The sequence below is a fragment of the Hakea prostrata genome, chromosome 9, assembly GCF_041222555.1.
Source record: "Hakea prostrata isolate BN-2017 chromosome 9, UWA_Hpros_2, whole genome shotgun sequence".
Lineage (NCBI taxonomy): Eukaryota > Viridiplantae > Streptophyta > Magnoliopsida > Proteales > Proteaceae > Hakea > Hakea prostrata.
The window spans coordinates 7,434,991-7,455,878 of NC_142608.1; the positions used below are offsets into that span (position 1 = coordinate 7,434,991).

Sequence of the window (20,888 nt, forward strand, 5' to 3'; positions counted from 1 at the left end):
AGGACACATAAATGTTATCAAGCTTCACGTGTTTGATGTTTGATCGTAAATCGTGACTGACACAAGTCCACATCTGGCCAGGCTGGGCCATTGTCTGTTGTGCTTATTTTCAACCCTTGTTCGTACAAAGATAGCATGGTGCCAGGTCTAGAAGTGCAAAATGGTATCTAATAAACTGATTGTGACATAGCTGTGATGGGATGTCCTTATTTTCTTTTTCAGCAAAAGAATCTGTAGGAATATTAAAAACATAAAGTCCTTGCAGCTAAGGTACGAAGTTTCAGCAAGAATCGCGAAACCAGTGAAACGGCGAAAAGATGTAAATTTCATTTATGAGTGTGTCAGGGCTTAGTGTGTGGCTTTAAATGTGTAACTATGAGTGTGAACGTGTAACATATATTTTATAAAAGAACAATTTTTGCACTACTTAATGAGTGGTGCCATTAAATGCCTTAACTCTTAACTCATATTTTATAAAAGAAAAAACCAAAATATTATCAAATGTGTCTGGCTACAAAACAAGCAACCGCCAAAGTGTCAAATCACCTTTTAACTTTTACAAAAAAAACACCATTTTTTTACGGTGATGGAACTCATGGACGACTGATAAAGTGATCGTCTAGCTTCTTCGCTTCTTCTTCAGTTCCTTTTCTGTTAACGTGGATTTTGCTGGCGACCATGAAACTGAAGAAGACTTTATTCAGAATCTCAGATATCTCCGATGGATCCAAAATCTCTCTTAAAACCTCTCCAAAACCCGATCTTCTTGATTCATGTCTTGTGTGAAGGCCATGGCAGTAGAGAAGAAGCAATCTCTCACAGCGTTTGTGTTGGTTTTAGTCTCACTGTTTGTCTTCTTTCTTTCTCAAGTCCAGTCAAGGTAAAATATATCGCAAGTGTTCATGTGACTCCGACACTGGAAAATGGAATATTTCGTTGAAATTTGGAGTATTTCGCCGGAAATTGCCCATTTTTTGGCGAAATTTTGTATTATCGTTTTCGATCACTTTTTTATTTCGCCCACTATCGAACTTGGCGAATTTTGCTAAAATTTCGGCGAAATTCGCCGATATGTTTTACCGTGCTTGCAGCAAGCGTCCTTAACCAATTATGATTATATATGCCTTGATTTTTCCATCAACAAGGTTTTTACCTCTCGGAATGTGGTGTTTGATGAAATTTAGATGATGATATCTTTTTTACCTCCTCTTCTTCTTCTTCTTCTAGTAGGGACCAACTTCAGGGAGAGACTCATATCAATACTTCTAATTTACCTATAATGATCTTATTGTTGAAGTTGCTCCCATGCCGGCCAGTCATGTTAGACCATCTCAGAAATAACAATAACAGTGTGATGGATGACAGTAACAATGTCAATGTCCCCTAATAATCAAGTTGAAAATCAATTAGGTATAATTCTAGATATGACCCCAGGAGTTGTGGTTGCACTTGCTTTAGTCCGTAGGTCTAATTGGGTTGCACAACCCCCCATCTAGATTCAAGGATTTCACCACATACTACTCTGTCAGGTGCCCTATCTAGGCACATGTATGTTATGACAATATATCTTCATGTTATCACACTTTCCTTTCAGCTATTTATGCTCACAAAGAGCCCACAAACTTTCTTGAAATTGCAAATTCTCCTATAGGAGTAAAAGCTATGAATGAAGAAGTTGAATACTCAACAAAAATCATATCTGGGATATAGTTCCCTTACTTAAAAGAAATAAATTTGTTGGATGTTGATGGGGCTATAAAATCAAATAAAAGAATGACAAGTCCATTGAACGACATAAGGCAAGATTCGTTGCAAAAGGGTACACACAAACTTATGGGGAATATTACAAGTAAACCTTTGCTCTAGTAATTAAAATGAACACCATCAAAGTTTTGTTACCAGTTGTTGTTGATTGCGGATGGCTCCTATTTCAAATGGATTTGAAAAATGTCTTCTTACATGGAGATTTGAAAGAGGAGGTATACATGGACATTCCTCCTGGTTATAAGTTAGTGAATAAAGCTGAACTGACATGCAAACTAAATAAAGCCATATATAGGCTCAAGCAATCTCGTCGTGCATGTTATGGTAAGTTGAATTCAGCACTTATGGATTTGGATTTAAAAAGTGTGATTCAGACTCTTCATTATTTGTGAAAAGAAATGCTTAGGCACTGTGGTTGTTTTTGTCTATGTTGATGATATTGTCATATTTGGTGACAATTTTCATGAGATAACAGCTCTCAAATGCCACTTGAGTAAGACAGTGACATCAAGGACCTTGGTCGTTTACATTATTTTCATGGAATTGAATTAACTTATTCTAGTAAAGGTTTGTATATCTCTTAGAGGAAATATGCTTTGGATCTATTAAAAGAAATAGGGAGGTTGGGAGCCTCTCCAACAGAGACACCTATGGACTACAGTAGCAAAGGTGTTGAAAATATTGTTCCACTAAAATATGTTGGACGTGTTCAAAGATTGCTAGGACGTTTGACCTATCTCACTATTACCAGACCTGATATCAGCTATGCCGTCAACTATATAAGTCAATTTATGCATTCTCCTACTAAAGGACATATGACCCTTGTAGATAGAATACTAAGCTACTTCAAACCTTGTCCCTGTTGTGACATTTTAATGAAGATAAACAAACACATAGAAATCATTGGTCATAGTGATGCAAATTGGGCTGGAAATCCTATAGATAGAAGATCAACCTTTGGCTTCTACATGTTTTAGGGAGAAATCACATCACCTAGAAAAGCAATAAATAGAGTGTTGTGTAAAGATCAAGTGTTGAAACAGAATACCGTGCAATGGCCTCTTCTACAAGTGAACTAGTATGGCTACGACTATTGCAGTGTGAATTAGGTTTTTGGAGGGTCTACTACACCTACGAAGTTGTTTTGCGATAATCAAGCAGCATCTTATATTGTTTCGAATCATGTTTTCCATGAAAAAACTAAGCATATAGAGGTAGATTGTCACTTTGTTCATGAAAAAGTTCAAGACAAGACCATCTAGACTCCGTACATTCGAAGCAAGACTAACTTGCTAATATTTTTACAAAGGCGTTGTGTAAAACTAATTTTCAGCATATGGTGTCCAAGTTTACCTCCGTTGTTGGAGATAAAGATGATGGGTCAAGGTCTGCTAGTCTATCTCATAGTCCTAGGATAAAAGAGTCCAGTTATACATATAACAATAAAACTTAAGTTGTAGGGGACTCTACCTTGTATTTATTATTATAAGATAACCAATACCCCTCATAGTAACTTGATGAGATGGGGGGGGGGGGGGGGGGTTCATACCGTGAACATAGGTTCTCTACACTTGATGAGATGAGGGTTTTCATACCTTGTATCTATTATTATAAGATAACCAATATCCCTTATCTTTCTTCTTATTGTTCACTTATTCTTCATTGTGTGCATGGTGAGTAAATTTTAACAACTTGTGTGTGCTCTCTTCAACTAGTGGAGATCCTCTTAGGGATGTAAACGGATCGAACTCTGCTTGGATATGGTAATATTTGAATTTGAATCCAATTATTAAGCATGTTATTTGAATTCAAATTTGATATCAGTCGGATGTGTAAATTTATGACTAAATTCGAATTTGATTAGTTACTCAAAATTTTGGATTATATCCGATCAGAATTTAAAGTAATCAAATGGAAAAAAAATATCCGAATCCGAATGGGGTTTTAAACTCATTCTTGAGTATTGGACTTAATTAATGTCATGGTGTTTTAGTAGTTTAATGTTATTAGTTACTATTAATTGAGTATAGATGAAGGGATATGATGTATTCCCTAAAATTAAATTTTAATCAGATATAGATAGTACCCATTGAATACTAATCAAATCGAATAATATCCTAGCTACTTGAGATATCCGAATTCAAATCTGAATCCAAAAAAACCTGATCGAATTCGGATGATGGATACGAATATGAATCGAACTCGGATTTTTAACTATCTGTTTACCTCCCTAGATCTTCTCCACCCAGCTTGCCCATCAAACCGTCCTCCCACACTGCCTTGTTTGAAACGGGCAAACATTGTGAATATAAGTATCACTATCTCATGTGAGTGTAGGATGATGGTTTGATAGACAGATTGGGCGGAGATGATCTGCACTCTTTTTCAACTCTCCCACTTTAAGTTCAAATTACTTTTCCATCATGGCAGAGGTGTACGGATTTATTTTTTCACGTCTTTTCATCACACTGTAAGGTTGGGATTCACATGAGACCTAATAGAGTTTCCATCTTTGATTTATTTTATTAGCACTTTAAAGGTAGATTCAGTCCATTCTTATTGTGTTATGAAAAAACATGAAAGCAAACACATACCCTTACCTTGCTAAATAAATGATCTAGACTCCTTGATCGAACTGTTTTCTGGAGGAAGTAATAATAATAATATAATAACTACTTGAAACTGAGAGATAGCGGAGATAAATTTCTATATACCTTATTCATCAAAACTAAGGTTTAAAGTATCGGTATCAAGTATTGTATCAATCATATGATTTTAGGAGACATATTGTCCTGTATCGAGTATTGTATTGTAATGTTTAATGTATTTTAGTGAAATTCAATAGAGAGACTTTCCAAGACGTATCATTTGTTGTGTCTAATATGGATATGTATCGACCAATATCGTATAGTATCATGTGATACTTTAAACCTTGATCAAAACCTTGTGTTAGTGCTAGTGTTAGTTGATAATACCCACAAATCCAATGGAATGAACACGGTTCCTCCGATTGGTCTTCTTCCTGAAAAAAAGAAAAATTGTCTTGTCATCTGCAAAGTAAAATATTTATTAGTCTTATTTTGTTGAGCGTTATTTTCTAGAGTTCTAACTTCTACCTACAGAAAGAATGATTTGGAAGCATTCCGTAATGTTTTAATTGTCTGCGTGAATGGTTTTAAGCCACTTTACGTGTTTGGTAGAAAATCCGTGGTTATCACCGTTGCTTCTTTTGGATGAAGTTATTCATTGCCCTCAAGAATTCTGTACTTCCATCCTATCACAATGAAAAAATTGTATCTAAGTTAAAAAAATATGTAAATGCATCACTTGGGATTCTACTTATAAGAGATCCTACATGTCACTAATAAGTTTAGCCAAAAATATTTGAAGTCGAGATTGGGATTGAAAAAGTCGGGCCCGGCCTATTGCAGCCTCAGGCCCTCATCGAGGAGAATGGAAATGTGAGAATTGTGTAGCCCTTGTTCTTTTCTTTGAAAATTGTAGTCGATGGAGCACCAACTTGTCAGCACCCCGGATTAGTGGCAAAAAATTAAAACATGTCACTTTCTAACACTTAAAACAACCCGACGTGGACTTTTTTTTCTTCTTGATGAGACCTTTGATTTGTACTCCAAAAACAGCCTCACAGTCACCCTTTCGAGTAACAGGAGAATTATTTATCAACTCAAGAAAAAATCTTCAAGGATGTAGAGAGAACTTTATGGATCAGAATATCCACGGGAATATTAACATTTTCAATTATGTGGGAAAATATCTAACTATCTAAGTTTTGGAACAAGAAGCCTGGCAGGCCAAACCTTAAGATTATAATTATTTTTGATTTTGGGGCCCAAGACCAGCCCTTTGTAACAATTAAGGGGAAACATGTACGTATACATAAATGAAAGAAAAGGCTGACAGCTTCAACAAACCATTACAAATCACCTTCCAAGTCAATTCATACATTTGACTTTTTTCTTTCTTTTTTATGAGACATTTGATTTATACTCCAAAAACAACCTCAAAGTTACCCTTTCGGGAAACAGGAGAATGATTTATCAGCTCAAGAAAAAAATCTTTGAGGATGTAGAGAGAAATTTACGAATGAGAATATCAACTTGAATATTAACATTCAATTTTGTGGGAAAATATTCAAGTTTTGGAACAAGAAGCCTGGCATGGCCAAACCTCAAGATTATTATTATTTCTGGTTTTGGGACCCAATACCTGTCTTTCATAATTGTTAAGGTGAAACATGTATATCATACTATTATACTACTATATAAAAGGAAAACCTCTAAGACTTGTGGCACGTATTTTCTTAGACTAAAATACCCCTCCTAAATAGACATGAACCTTCTCAAAAAACTCGGAATCAAACTACCGTACCCCTTAAAAACAAGCCAGTGTGAATGCCTTTTACTACAAATTTTTTTTCCGATTGCTACTGAGACACCTCCTTAAGCTTCATATCTCAAATCTCACGAACCAAAGAATTCTTATAAACTAACAAACCATAAACCAGAACATCTAAAATCTCATGGATATCTCACATCACAAACACAACGACACAAAATCCTAAGCAGCAGCTGCACGAAATGGTAAGAGATATACTCATTCAAAAAACTCAGGAGCTAGCAACCCCTCGCAGGCTGGACACCCAAAGGCCCAGAATGGTCAAACTTTAATCCTACCCACCTGTTGCCTACAAATAGTCGCGTCTTACACAAACAACCTAAAGAAACGGCACCCTCAATGGAGAATTGAAATGGATTTGAACAGAGCGAAGCGGGGCTTTGAAGATTGCAGATGCCTTCTTCAAACAGATCATTTTACCAGGAGATAGGTCAGGGAAGATTTGGTACCGATTTCTGGTGTTTAGTTCCTTTCTTCCGGTGAGTTTTTCGCCATGAAATCCATCGACAAGCTTCTCCTCACCGACGCCATTGATCGATCGACAAAGAAGCCAAGATCATGCAGATCCTCTGCGGAGAAAACCTAACATTGTTGAAATCATCGATGTTTATGAAGACGAAGCTTATTTTGATATTGTAATGGAGCTCTGTGATTCTTCGAACCTCTTTGATCGTATATCCAAGCGGATTTTCACTGAAGTCGAAGCTGCTGCTTTGATGTTGCCTTTAATGGAGGCGATCGCTCACTGTCAGTGCAGAGGCATCACTCATCGTGACATTAAGCCGGATAATATACTCTTCGATGACCGGAATCGGTTGAAGCTAGCTGATTTTGGGTCTGCTGAGATCTTTCGGGACGGTTTACCGATGAGTGGAATCGTTGGGACACCTTATTATGTTGCGCTTGTGGTGCTTTCCGGGAGGGATTCCAGTGAGAAAGTAGATATTTGGAGTGCTGGAGTTATTCTATACACAATGTTGGCCGGAATCCCTCCTTTTTACGGTGATTCGACTGATGAGATATTTGCAGCGGTGCTTTGAGGGAATCTCCGCTTTCTGACTCATATCTTCCATTCTGTGTCGCCGGCAGGAAAGGATCTTCTGCGGAAGATGCTTTCGAAGGACGTTTCCAAGAGAATCCCAGCCGAGCAAGTACTTGGTAAGTATATATAGACTTCATTTTTCGCGTTCTGGAATCTTTCGCCTTTTCTATTATTGGTTGTTATCTTTCAGTCTCAGATACTGATTTCTTTCCCTCTGTTTCAAAATTTTAGGGCATCCATGGATCAAAAGTAGAGGAGACTCGATGTTGACGATCAATTGATACTGTAAAACAAGGCAAGGTATATGGAGAATGAACAAAAATGGGTTAAAGAATATTTTGTTGAGAACATTCTGAAACCACTAGCTAGGTGGGAGGAGAGACAGCTACTCCAGTGGAAGGAGGGAGGAATCAAACTCCCCTGAAGCACCACCAGTAAGTACAAAAGCGCTATAGCATACTATACTTAACAGATCAACCTAAATGTAATATTTCATATTTGATTTTAGTGTTATCTTTCCATTGTGTCCATTGATTCCTTCTTTTCTTGTATATATAAATGGAAACATAAATTGTAGAGGGTAACATTTGAAGCTTTTAACGGTGGTTTAAGAATTTCGTAAATTTTTAAAAATTTATATTACATATATTTCCATTTCTAATAACAAATATTCAAAGTAATCGGAGAGCCAGTGTTAAAAGTAAACAAATGAGAGAGAGAGAAAGACCTTGAAGTAGAGACTGACAGAAATTCAATTGTAAAACCCATGGCTGCCAGGAGGCCATGAGTTTAAAAGATGGAAACTCTTACCTGATATCCTTGAAGGTGGGAAAAAGCTCTACAACTTTGGTTTCTGTACAAACCTAACAATGGTAGTTTCCACAAGGGAGACTAAGACAGAGAAAAGATGGATGGTGAAAGTAAGAATGCAGAATAGATGAAACACTGGGGGCTTTTGCAAGGAAATTGGAATACAGTCACCGGGGTTCTTCTGCCATAAGTTGCATCTAGTCCATGGAATGTGCAATCTCTCCACAGCTTTCTATGCCGATTCCTTCTCTATCAAAGCAATCTCCTATGAACTATCCGAACCCATTTCCCTGTAAAACCCCCCATTTCACATTCTCCTGCCAATTTCCTCTCTACAACAAGAAATTCCACATAGGGTCCGTATTGCGACGGTAGAACTTTGGATAGAATCAACCAAAAAATAGAAGGAGGGACGACAACATTGCCTTGTTGGGAGAGTGAATGAGGAATTGCCAATCAACTATAAATGTGTGTGAGTGAAAGACGGGGAGAAATTGGTGAAATGGAAAATGAGAGAAAAGGAGGAATTTTTTTGCACCGAAACAAACAATATTTCAGCGGATATGGGCAATATCTCGCAAAAAATCGCTAATTTGCTAAATGTAAATTTCTCAAGAATTTCAGCGATATTAAGTTGAAAAATAGCCAAATTTTGGACAATTTTCCACCCTATTTCATGAATTTCTCTCTCTTCTCCAAGTGCTTCTCTCTTCTAATTCTTGTATTCTTGCCATTTTTACTTCGATTGTCTACATATAACAGTAGATCTCGCTTCATTTTTTACTGATATAACATTGCTTGCGATGATCAATCGAGATTTCACATAGATCTGAAAGTTTTGTAGAGTTTTTTCATCTGAACACCAATTTAGGTGAGGTTTTAGGCAAAACCAACAATTCCAATGTGTTAGTTGACATCAAACTAGGCTAGACACCAAATTTGGGCCAAAGATGACCAAATAACCATTGAAATGGGGGGTCAAAATCTAGTTGAAACTGACCAATATTTCGCCCTATATATCGGCGAAATTCGCCAATTCGCCAAGGGACAAATCGGCGAATTTCACCGAAACTTCTCACGCTGCTTGGAGGTTGGGGGTCATTTTGTTTGAGTGGGGGTATTTTCTTCTCATTATGAATATGAAAGGATATGGATATTTTGGGTTTTTACTATTAGGAAATGGTATTTTGGTCTAGTGAAAAATATGCTATAACTGAATTGAGGGTCTACTATTATATAGTAGTATGATATGATATGTAGCAAAACTTGTTGTCTCTATTTTGTCCTTCATTTTTTTTGGGTAATCTTTTGTCCATCATTTAGCATGTCATTTTTAGATGAATTAGAGGTCCTTTGTTTTTTGGCAGAGGACGAAATAGGGGTTAAGGGCATGGTTTTAGTTCACTGAACCGGAACGCCGATCTTGTTACTCAAAAGAAAGAGTTGGAAACAGCAATCTTGTTACCGGAAAAAAGGAGTCAAAACAGCAACCGTCGACATAGACACCGATAAGATTTGGTATCAATGCGTATCTATTCTTTAACACTCATTACTAAGTTTAGTATCAATATTGGAAAGGTATGGTATAAAACTAATAACAAGACCTAATTTTGGGTTTGATTGTATCCTCTAAAAAAAATTTGATTAGCAAAATTTACAAGTCAAAGACTGGGGCTAGGTCTATCAATCCAGTCAAGTGCTGGATTTTTACTTTTTGTGGTAATCTGGTTAGCAGCGGTGATGATTGCATAAAAGTTGACTATCTTCTCACAGGATGTCTTAGACATTTGGGATGCATATGCATGCTTAGAGTATGACTAACTTTTGTACATTTCTTCGCTTCAGGTGTTGTGTAAATTCTCTCCTAGCAGTGGCATATCAAGAATTTCACTTAGTCTTTTGAAGAAGACTAGCAAACTTGCAAGGTCTGTTAATGAAATTATCGAAACCATTTTCTTTTTTAACTGAAAAACTAACTACGAGATAAATCTGCAATTGCAAGAGTCAAATACATAATTGTTGTGTGTTCTTCAAAACGATGGAGACGGAAGTCCTGGAGAAACCGCTGCAAAACCATCCTAACAAGTACTACTTTGGTCATCTGCCTTGGACAATCCTTCTACGGACCAATCATATATTTCACAATGTTAGAAAACCAGGTTCACTACAAGAACTGACAATTGATTTTGAATTTTTTTTTTTTTTTTGGAACTAGTGTTTTTTTAATAGCATGACCTCGAATATAATTGATTGGAGGGCAATAATCCATTTGGTTAACCCCATTTAGTTGGGACAAGGCTTATTGTTGTTGTTGTAATGCTTTTTTAATATTGAAAATGCCGTCTACAAGGGTCGAATACATGATCTCTCCACTGAGATGTATGGATCTTATCACTCAACTAATCCTGCATTGGCAGAGACAATTGATTCGGACCAACTGAATTTAGCAAACCAACACATGTACACCATCTTCGATCTGACGGTCATGATAGAAATGTAGGGTGTCTTTTGAAATATTCATATTTAATTTTAATTGAGAGAGAGAGAGAGAGAGAGAGAGAGAGAGAGAGAGAGAGAGAGAGAGAGAGAGAGAGAGAGAGAGAGCATAGTAAGTATAGTTTCATATTTTAACCCAAAGGAAAAGTATGGTTTCATATTTCCATCACTAAGGTATATTCTCTTGGAGTAGTGATTTGGTATATTCTTCTAGAGTTGGAAGATGTTGATTTTCATCGTAATCATACATCACCTTGACCATCCTTGCAGAATTAAGTGAGACCCTTGTAAGAGATGGAGTGAAAGAGTTCCATGCAAAGGTTTCCCCATTAAGTTGCTTCCATGAATCTGAAATCAAATGGAAAACATGTTCTCGTGCAGTGTCAATTGAAGAACCCTTATATTCCTTCAAGTAGTAGTCCAAGTATGATCCATCATGCCCATCTTGCTTCTCATCCTAATTATCAATCCATATCAATTAACAAATTACTAAAAATTGATAGACAATATTAAAGTAACAAACATCACTATTGTACAAGTTGGGATATTCTCTATCTGTCAGGGTAGAGGATTGTCCTCTCTTCACATCTCTTCATTATACTATTAGGAGGGAACTCATATTTGAGCATCAACAAAATGGATCATAAATGCTTGGAGGTGGATTCCCTTCCTAAATGTGTGGTGAAATGATATGAAGGAAGAAGAATCCTTTATGTACCAGGGTAGAGGATCCACACTCCTTACAAGTATTAGTTACCTTTGCATTTCCCAGGTCATCCCACAAACGAAGAATTGTGGCAGGGCAAGACATGAGAGCAGGGCCCGGACTTTGTTCCACACAATCCACAGTCTCTTTAGTTATACCTTCACCCAAGAGAAAGAATCCATGAAGTAACACCACATGAACTCCTGAGCTCACCACTCCATTCTCCAGGTAATCTTTCCCCTTGGGCACTTGCTTTGAAGCAAACCATTTTGTTTCCACCAAAAAGGCATCACAAAGGCTCCCCCACTAGAGGTTAGCAGCAGATAGAGCATTAGGTAAAGGTTGCATATTAACATCATCACATTCAGTCTTGAGAAGAATAAGAAATCAATTAAAGCTTACCGCCTTTTTAAGTGAGTGCATAGGGTTCCAACCATGATTTTTGAGGACATCAGAAGCAATTTCGTTGGTGATTTCATCAAGAACCTTGAAGCATGTCCTCATGTAGTTTGGCAGTCGCTCAATTCCTGTGGCATCCCATCTATACATAAAGTAATTATCTCATATTAGATTAGAGTAGTTTGAACTTGCTTATATTCATTATGAAAACCTAACTTAGTAAATACATACTTGTTGATTGCTTCAGTGAAGAGAACAACTTCATTCAATGACCCTCGAACATCAAAGATATCATCTATCACGTAAACAAGTGAGATGATTTTTGTGGTCTTGATTCTAACCTTAGAGAACTTTGGATCTGGAAGGACCATCATAGACCACATGTACCATTTTAAAGGTTGGTTTCTGGCAAACTTTAGCTCTTCTGATAGACCCAGTTCTCTCCACCACCTTAACATATCCAAAAACTGAACAATCAATACAGTAGAAATTTGTTTGATCCTCACTACAATCAAACAAATTAAAAACAACCGGTGCAACTTACTTGAAAACTTGCAAGAGTTCATGTCGATGAATGGATTGAACAATGTTAAAATCCATCTTCCAAAGTTCCCGTAAGGGATCCATCCATCCATATGCGCCATGGAAACGATGGAGATTTTGTTTGCTCTGAAATCTGGCCAGGCTCAAGTGGTGGGGATTATCAAGGGTATCCTTTATGGCTTTGGCAATATATGGATGGGGATTCATCAGAGAAGCATTAAGGTGCTTGCGAGCATAGTCATGTGCTTCATCGAGGATCTCTTCTCCCATTGTCCGGAGGAAAGAAGCTTCGTATAAGCTCATCATTCCTCTTATGTCTTCTCTTAGTTCTACTCTGAAGTGTCCCTTATTATCCTTGAAGCTGCTAAACACATCTGTTTCATGCACCATCAATCGATTATACAACTACATGGATAAATATTTGATTCTTTTTTTATTAAAATAAAAAATTGCATTTAATTGGAAGTGGTTATAGATCAGAGGGATAAAATAAAGGAAATTTAATTAGTCATTTTGAAATATCAAAAGAGAAAGCAAGGTAATAGTTCATATTTGGGCATCAGAAGTGAAAGCTTTTAGAGGATAAGACTTTAGAGTAAATAGAGACCTAAGCATAGGGGAGAAATAGAAAATTCTCTCTAATATATGATATTAGAGATGTACATCGTTAAGTACTTTTACTAGAGATCCGAATTTTACATGTGATAGCAATAGGTTTAAAATTGTTGTTAAATGATTTTCCATTCTCTTAAATTCTCTCATGTCTATTATTTTTTTTTTCTCCTTCCGATTAACAGTGAAGAATTGAGTTAGAATCTCCTTGGGGAGGACAAATGCTTCTTCACAACAAAATTGACGTGGAACCAACATATACATATAGTAATAAAAAATTTAATGGTAGGACTTGTGCCAAATTTTATGATGGAAAAAAAAGTCTAAGGAGCAGTTTGTGCTGAGTTGAGATCCTCTCGACCCAGATAACTTTTTCTTTAGTTCCCCACCCTGACACATGACTTGCCCGTGATACATGAGTAGAGTTGTGTTAGCACAATTGTGAGGGTGAGAAAATGAGAGACGAGTTGCCTAAGTGGTCTGGACCTGAATTTTTTCTATGCTCTCTTGACTTCTCAAAATGAGAGCAAGAAATGCATGATATCAGACAAGAGGGAAAGAGGGAGAAAATTTTGTTTTAACTTAAAATTTTGAGACCATACTAGGCTTTCGGTGGGGCTCCGTTGACGGGGCCAGTGCTTGCACTGGACCACTGGTAGAGTGTACACGACTAATGTTTGCAAAGGTCGTACTCAATACAAAGTTCGAATATTGCATAGGGGCGTTAGGTCGCCGCTAATGCAGTCTTTTTTATTAAAAAAAATAAACCTTCAAATTTGAGATTTTGATAAATTTTTGTAGCCACGTGTCAAAACTGTAAAAGGAAGTTTCAGAAAATAATTATAAACAACGAAATTCCGGCGGGAAATACTGACCCGCTTTTTCTTTTTGGGTAAATGAAATACTCACCTTCAGGAACCCAGTAACCAGCTTGCCTGAATAACCGGAAATGAAGTGCAACGTTATGGAGATTATGATCGCCGAAAAGGAAAGTGGTTGAACTAAAGCTTCCATAATGCTTAGCCAGAACATCTTTTATTTCGGGTTCGAAATGATAATCGATTCCCAGGCGTTGCACTGCGTCAATCATGATCATACGCTCTAATGGATCTTGGAGTTGCGTCAGAGTACGCTTCGCTTGGATGCACTTCTCTGCGTGCTTAATCCGAAGCCCATCCTAAAAGATCAGAAAGAGATGTCGTCACTCAGAAACTAAACTAAACTAAACTAAACTAAAACCTGTTAATGGAAATGGAAATTGTGTACGAGTTGCAGTGCTTGCCATCTGGTGTAGGGAGGATTTGGTGTCGAAGTTGAGGGATCGGACGATGGCTTCATTGTATTCGTAAGCAGCAGATATGCGAAGACGAGAAGCAGTACTGATAACATGTGTTCTGCTTGCAGAGACCTGACCGGTGATGGTGGAAGGAGATGAAAGGTTGCGAGAGAAGGCCATTTGAACTCCACAAGGTTAGACTTATGAGAGAGAGAGAGAGAGAAAGAGAGCGAGAGAGCGAGAGAGAGATGAGCCTACTGCGATAAGGTACGGGCTAATTTATAGTGCGGTATCACTATCGCTTCTACAGAATAAGGGTCTTGAACTCTGGAATTCCCAAGCTCCTTTTCAAGAGGAAGATACACACAAGTGTAGCGGAGAAGGTGGAAAAGGGTAGGATTGAACATTGGGGGCGGGGGGGCCGAATATATGTGGGCCAATGTGGGACCCACTATAGGTCTCATTCATATATTATTATATTTTAATGTAGAATTTACATTAAAAATTAGGTAAATTAATAAAAAATTCGTGAGTGTGAGGGAGAGAAATGAATAATTGGAAAAAAAGAGAGTGAATACCTGATGTGGAGAAGATTTAGGAAAATTTTAAAATTTGCTAACTACTTCAATATTTTGTGAGACGTGTAAGAAAAAAAAAGAGAATAAATAGAAATGAAAATAGAAGAGAATACATAAGGAGAAATTCATGAATCGTGAGTTAGTTTTTAATTATAATTTAACTTTTTATTCCTTAAAACTAGAGATTTAATGATAACCATTAGATAAAGATTATGAATGACATTTGTACCCAACGTCTTTATCTTAAATTTTTATTTTTAATTTTTGAAGGGCCCAAATAGTGGTATTTCACATTTAAAGATAGAGAGATAAGGAAAAAAAAAAAGAATATTTACAATTTAAAAAAATCCGAGGGGCCAGTCCCAACGTGGCTCTGCCAACTAAGAGAATCATGATCGAGTTCATGACAACGTGTTTCATGTATGAACATGAGGATTTACAACTGTTCCCCAGTAATCCTTGTGATCAGATTTCTCTGCTTCACCAAACGAGAATGCAAACTGAATCGGATTTGTCAACCGTTATCAAGCTTCATGTGAACGATGTTTGGTCGTAAGTTGTGACTGACGCTAGTCCACATCTGGCCGGGCCCCACTCTCTGATGTGTGTATTTTCAGCCCTTTGTTTGTTACGAAGGTAGGCTAGTGGCAGGTCTGAGACTCTGAATGCTGCAAAACAGTATCAGACACATGAGTGGGCTAGTGGCAGGTCTAAATGCTGCAAAACATTTAGTAAATAATCTATAGCTGTGATGTACCACAGCTGTGATGTTACATTTTTATTTTCATTTATAGTAAATTATATATAGGTAAAATCAAAGCAACCAATTACCGACCAACCACACTTCAAAACTTGGATGTTTTCTCCTAACAGGACCAACCACTTCGGAATTTATGATGTTTGTTTTCTCCTAACAAGGACCAACTTAAGGGGAGACTCATATCAATATGCTTTTGAATTTGACTACAATGATCTTTTTATTGAAGTTTTTTATTGTTCAAGTTTAGGGGTGTAAACGGACTAGATTCAGATTGGATAGTGGTAATACCATATCTGCATCTTATTATATTATGACGGATTCGGATAATTTTCTATTGGTTTTTGGATGAATTCTGTCGGATTCGGATGATAATCGGATAGTTATTTTCTTAAGTAGATTTTTCTAAATAGACATGAATACAGATTGAATACAAGTTTTCGACTACTTGTTTGCATCTTTATCCTTTTATTTGTGAGGACTAGGTTTGAAATTTAAGAATTTAGTAATTTTGGTAGCTATTTTAGTAGAAGATCTAGAAAATACTCACATAGCACAGGTACAAAATCTATAAAAATAAGAATAATAAATTTAAATAAGTAACTTTAATTGGATGGATAATAATCGATAAGAAAGGGGTATACCATATCCACACCCCTATTCAAGTTGCTCTCATGCTAGTCGTGTTAGATCTTGAACCTTAACCCAACCCTGACCCTATTATTTTTGAAAAAAGGGATAATAAAGTTGCAATTAGTAGAATTGAACCTTCAAACTCCTTTTTCAAAACTATAGCTTTTACCAACAAACCAACACTACACTTGTTCTATTTTTGCATTTGTATTAAATTTAACTATAAACATAACTTTCACTTAATTACACTAACATAGGGTTAGGTTGGGTTGGGCTGGGTTGGCCTGAGTGGCCAAAATTGCACCTATTTCAAATGGATGTGAAAAATGCCTTCTTACATGGAAATTTGGAAGAGGAAGTACACATGGGCATTCTTCTTAGTTATAAGTTATCAAATGAAGTTGAATTGACATGCAAATTAAATAAAACCATATATGGACTCAAGCGGTCTCCTCGTGCATGGTATGGTAAGTTAAGTTCAGTTCTTATGGATTTTGGATTTAAAAAGTGTGATTTAGACTCTTCATTGTTTATTAAAAGAAATGCTCAGGACATTGTGGTTGTTATTGTTTATGTTCACGATATTGTCATTTTTGGTGACAATTTTCATGAGATAACATCTCTCAAATGCCATCCGAGTAAGACCTTTGACATAAAATACTTGATCGTTTACGGTATTTTCTTGGAATTGAATTAGCTTAATTATTCTAGTAAAGGTTTGTTTATCTCTCAGAGAAAATATGCTTTGGATCTATTAAAAGAAGTAGGGAAGTTGGGAGATGCTCCAACAGAAACACCTATGGACTACAGTAGAAAAATTGTTGAAAATACTATTCCCCTAAAGGATGTTGGATGTTTTCAAATATTGGTAGGAAGTTTGATCTATCTCACTTATTAGACGTGCCATCACCTATGTAAGTCAATTTATGCATTCTCCTACTAAAGGACATATAGCCCTTTTTGATAGAATTCTAAGGCACTTGAAACTTTGTCTTGGAAGGGGCATTTTAATGAAGAAAACCAACCATACATAAATCATAGTTTTACAGACGTCAATTGGGTTGGAAATCCAACAGATAGAAGATTGACCTATGGCTTCTACATGTTTTTAATGAGAAATCACATCACCTAGAAAAGTATAAAATAGAATGTTGTGGCAAGATCAAGTGCTAAATCAGAATATCGTGCAATGGCCTCCACTACCAGTGAACTAGTATGGCTATGACTATTTTTGCGTGAGATAGTTTTTAGAGGGTCCAGTGCACCTATGAAGTTGTTTTCCGATAATCAAGCAGCCTCTTATATTGCTTTGATTCTTGTCTTCAATTAAAGAACTAAGTGTTTGTAACTTTGTTCGTGAAAAATTTCAAGACAAAACCATCCATACTCCGTACATTCGAAGCAAAGACTAAATTGCTAATATTCTTACAATGGCGTTGTCTAAAATTATTTCTAGCGCATGATGTCCAAGTTGATCTTCAACGATGTCTTTATTCCAACTTGGAGGGGAGTGTTAGAGATAAAGATGATGGGTGAAGGTCTCCTAGTGTCATATTCCACCCAGCTGGATTTGGTCATACCCGAATACCCGTGGGGGTGATATACTACAGGATCTCGGTTAAGTGATAAATCCATACAATTATATGATATAGCAAATCAAATGACAAGAATAAAGAATAATCCATATTTAAAGTTATAAATTAGCAAAGGGGGGGGGGGCTCAAATGACAAGAATAAAGAATAATCCATCATTTAAAGTTATAAATTGAATTATAAAAATGTTACAATTAGCTCTCATCTAGGATTAAAACATAATCCAAAAGAAAACAAAACTGGACATCAAAGTCTAAAAGAAAGGATTGTTTGTTTGCAATGAAATTAAACTAAACTAATCTTCTACTGGAAACCGACTCCAAAGAAAAGTCCTAGCACGGGCATGAAGCTCCATGCAAATCCACTTCTTCTCTAGTCGCTTTTTCATAATATTTTGTTGACGACAGATCCTCCATTTGAATAGAGTCCTCATAACCTATATGTTGAAAAATGCTATGTCAGCATTTGCCACATCAGCCTCCATTGGTTTTGATGATAACAAACATGAATTACTAATGGCTATATTGAGTTGTGTTGTTTTAGTTTAAGATGAGAAACAAGTGTACCAACTCCAAGTCAAAGCCATATGCTCAAGTCAAGTCAAAGCCAAGATCATGCCAAAATGGACATGAAGACCATGCCAAGATGGACATGAAGATAATCATGAAGAATGGAATACAAGAAGACTCAAGAACTTCAATGATCAAGACTTAGGCTGAATTAGGGTTTAAGACACTCTCGCATACACATTTATGTAAATGCATTGATAATATGTAACTCATGCTACTAGAGTGACCTATGACATGTTAGTGAGGTGTACAATGCTTAGGGTTGACCAAAAAGTCCAAAAACCCAAACCAAGTCCCAGCCCTAAGTTGATTCAGCAAAACTGCACCAGACGGTTGTCCGTCTGTTTGCAGTTCACTGTGTTTCTGAACACAGGAGGCCAGACGGAATTTTGAATATTGAAATTAAAGACAATGGCTACATAATAACATAATTGCTTGAACATTGAAAGTGCATTAGAATGGTACAAGTGGAAAAAGCCATGTAAATCTGCTAAAATCATCCAAGAAAGAAATATAATAACTATAACCCTATGTAGATGGTGATGGAGAGGGGCCTCAAATCAAAGTGTAATAACTGGAATGGAGATACAACCCTTGATTTATTCAACTTGAAAGGTAATTTATGCGATTTTCCCATCTGGCATGTGACACACAAAATTGGTGAATTGGATGAAGATTGGTGCAGGTCAGGACTACGAAAGAGAGTCCAAAGTTCTCTTTGACAGATACCCTAATAGGTCATGCCAAACTTCTTGAGACACATGTTTGCTGAGATGAACAGAGGGGGATGTGATTGGTGGATGGAAGCTATAGAGGCCATCTTCATTCGATCATTGAAGTAGAAATGTCCCAATTTTGGGATTCTTCACAAAACAAGAACTTGGATGAAATTCCATATAAACATCATTATCATGTATAAATTTACTCATATAGAGAAAATTTTTAGTAATAGAAGGAACATATAGCATTTTAGATAAAGTAAGAATCTTTGAAAGGGTTAATAGAGAAGCACTTCCAATATTTTTTATATGCAAACCAATGCCATTACCAATAAGAAGCTGATTAGTACAATGGTAAAGCATTATTGTATCCATGTGGGTTACATTGGATGTAACCCGATGAGTGGCACTTGAGTTAGGTATCAAGAAAGATCAAATGAAGCCGTGGGCACTACCAAGAAAGCTTTTGGGCAAGAACTCAACTTGGAGGCATTGGCACTTGGTGCATAACGAAAATAACATTGCATCGCTATATGCTTAGTTTTGTTACAAATCTAACAAGCAACTGTAGGGGTAGGGAGGAGAGGGTGAAGATTCATTGCATGTCGTCCACGATTAGAATAACCTCAAGCACGTCCTCTACCATAGCTATGAGAGGGGCCACAATTTTAATTAGACAGTTGGGGGTTTGATCTGATGGATAAATTAACTTATGATAAAGGCAAGTCAAATTGTTGTCTTCTTTAATCTTTGAAGATTTCTTGATTCAGTGAAAGGCCTATGAAATCATCAAGGGGAAGAGGGTCAAAGCAAGAGGTAATAGAGGTGGCAAAAAAAATTCAAATTCATGGCCTAGGCCACGAAGCATTGTGAGAATAATAATCAGCATCGGAACCGCATGAGCAGCGGCGACGAGATGGTCAACAAAAGATTTAATCTTCTAAACATATTCGGCCATAGAAGAGTGGCCTTTGCGAATTTGCAGGGGTTGGTATTTCAGTTGCATTATGCAAGCTTGGGATTGGGAAGCATAAATTCGATCAAGGGAACTCCAAGCAGTGTGGGAAGTGGTGAGACCAACAATTTGAGAAAGAACACTTTCAGAAAGGAAGGAGATGATCCAAGATAAGATCATCTGGTTAGGAATGATCCAATTTGGGATGGTCTTGCTTGTGCTATTGAGAATATGTGGGGTTAGGAATGGAGGTTGGTGTGGGTGATGTGGTGCAGTGACTGGGTATGGTATGGTCTAAGGTGGAGTTGGATTGGTTCTGTCGATATAGCCATAATGGTCATGTGCATGAAGTATAGGGAGAAGTTGTGATTTCCAAAGGAGATAGTTTCTTTGATCAAGCTTTACAAGTAAGAGAGAGACAATGTTGGTAGGTGAGAGGGGAAACCATGGCAGAGCTGGAGGAAGCAGGTAAGCTCATTGTGGGGAGAAGAGAAAGTACTAAGGATCATGTGGACTGTTGTCAGAGGCTGAGAAACTGATACCAAGTAAAAGTTTTGTTTGAGAGAGAAATCTTCCACATTCAAATTCGTGAGTAGGAGATGTATATTAATTTGACACTTGTTTACAATCAAACTCTACAACTTGTTGACACTTTAACCATAACTCAAACTCTTCTTGATCCGTTGTAGATAAGATCAATTGAGGATAGAGTTAGTTACGATGGATTTGAATTTGAATTTGAATTTGAATTTGAATTCGAAGCTTTTGTGGTGAGAAGAGAAGATCCTAAGGATCATGTGGACTATGGTCAGAGGCTGAGAAACTGACACCGAGTTAGAGTTTCATTTGAGAGAGAACTCCATTGAGAGAGAATTCTTCTACACTCAAGTTTGTGAGTGGGAGATGTATATTAATAGTATTTGAATTACAATTTAAATATTTGAATTTGAACTACAATTTGTTTACAATCAAACTCTATAACTTGTTGACACTTTAACCATAACCCAAACTCTTCTTATC

General features: G+C 36.8%; 1 protein-coding gene and 1 pseudogene across 1 annotated transcript; one reads left to right on the forward strand and one right to left on the reverse strand.

Annotated features, from left to right (window-relative positions):
- The first annotated feature begins 6,573 nt into the window (after positions 1-6,573).
- On the forward strand, positions 6,574-7,503 carry LOC149004410 (phosphoenolpyruvate carboxylase kinase 1 pseudogene; annotated as a pseudogene).
- A 3,194-nt stretch (positions 7,504-10,697) lies between these two features.
- Positions 10,698-14,244, reverse strand: LOC149004411 ((3S,6E)-nerolidol synthase 1-like). The gene is made up of 7 exons (XM_089168651.1): positions 14,071-14,244; positions 13,698-13,965; positions 12,178-12,550; positions 11,865-12,083; positions 11,637-11,775; positions 11,286-11,540; positions 10,698-10,985 (listed from the first exon to the last, which is right to left on the reverse strand). The coding sequence occupies exons 1-7, from the start codon at positions 14,242-14,244 to the stop codon at positions 10,698-10,700; spliced, it is 1,716 nt and encodes a 571-aa protein (XP_089024777.1).
- Between the last annotated feature and the right edge of the window lie 6,644 nt (positions 14,245-20,888).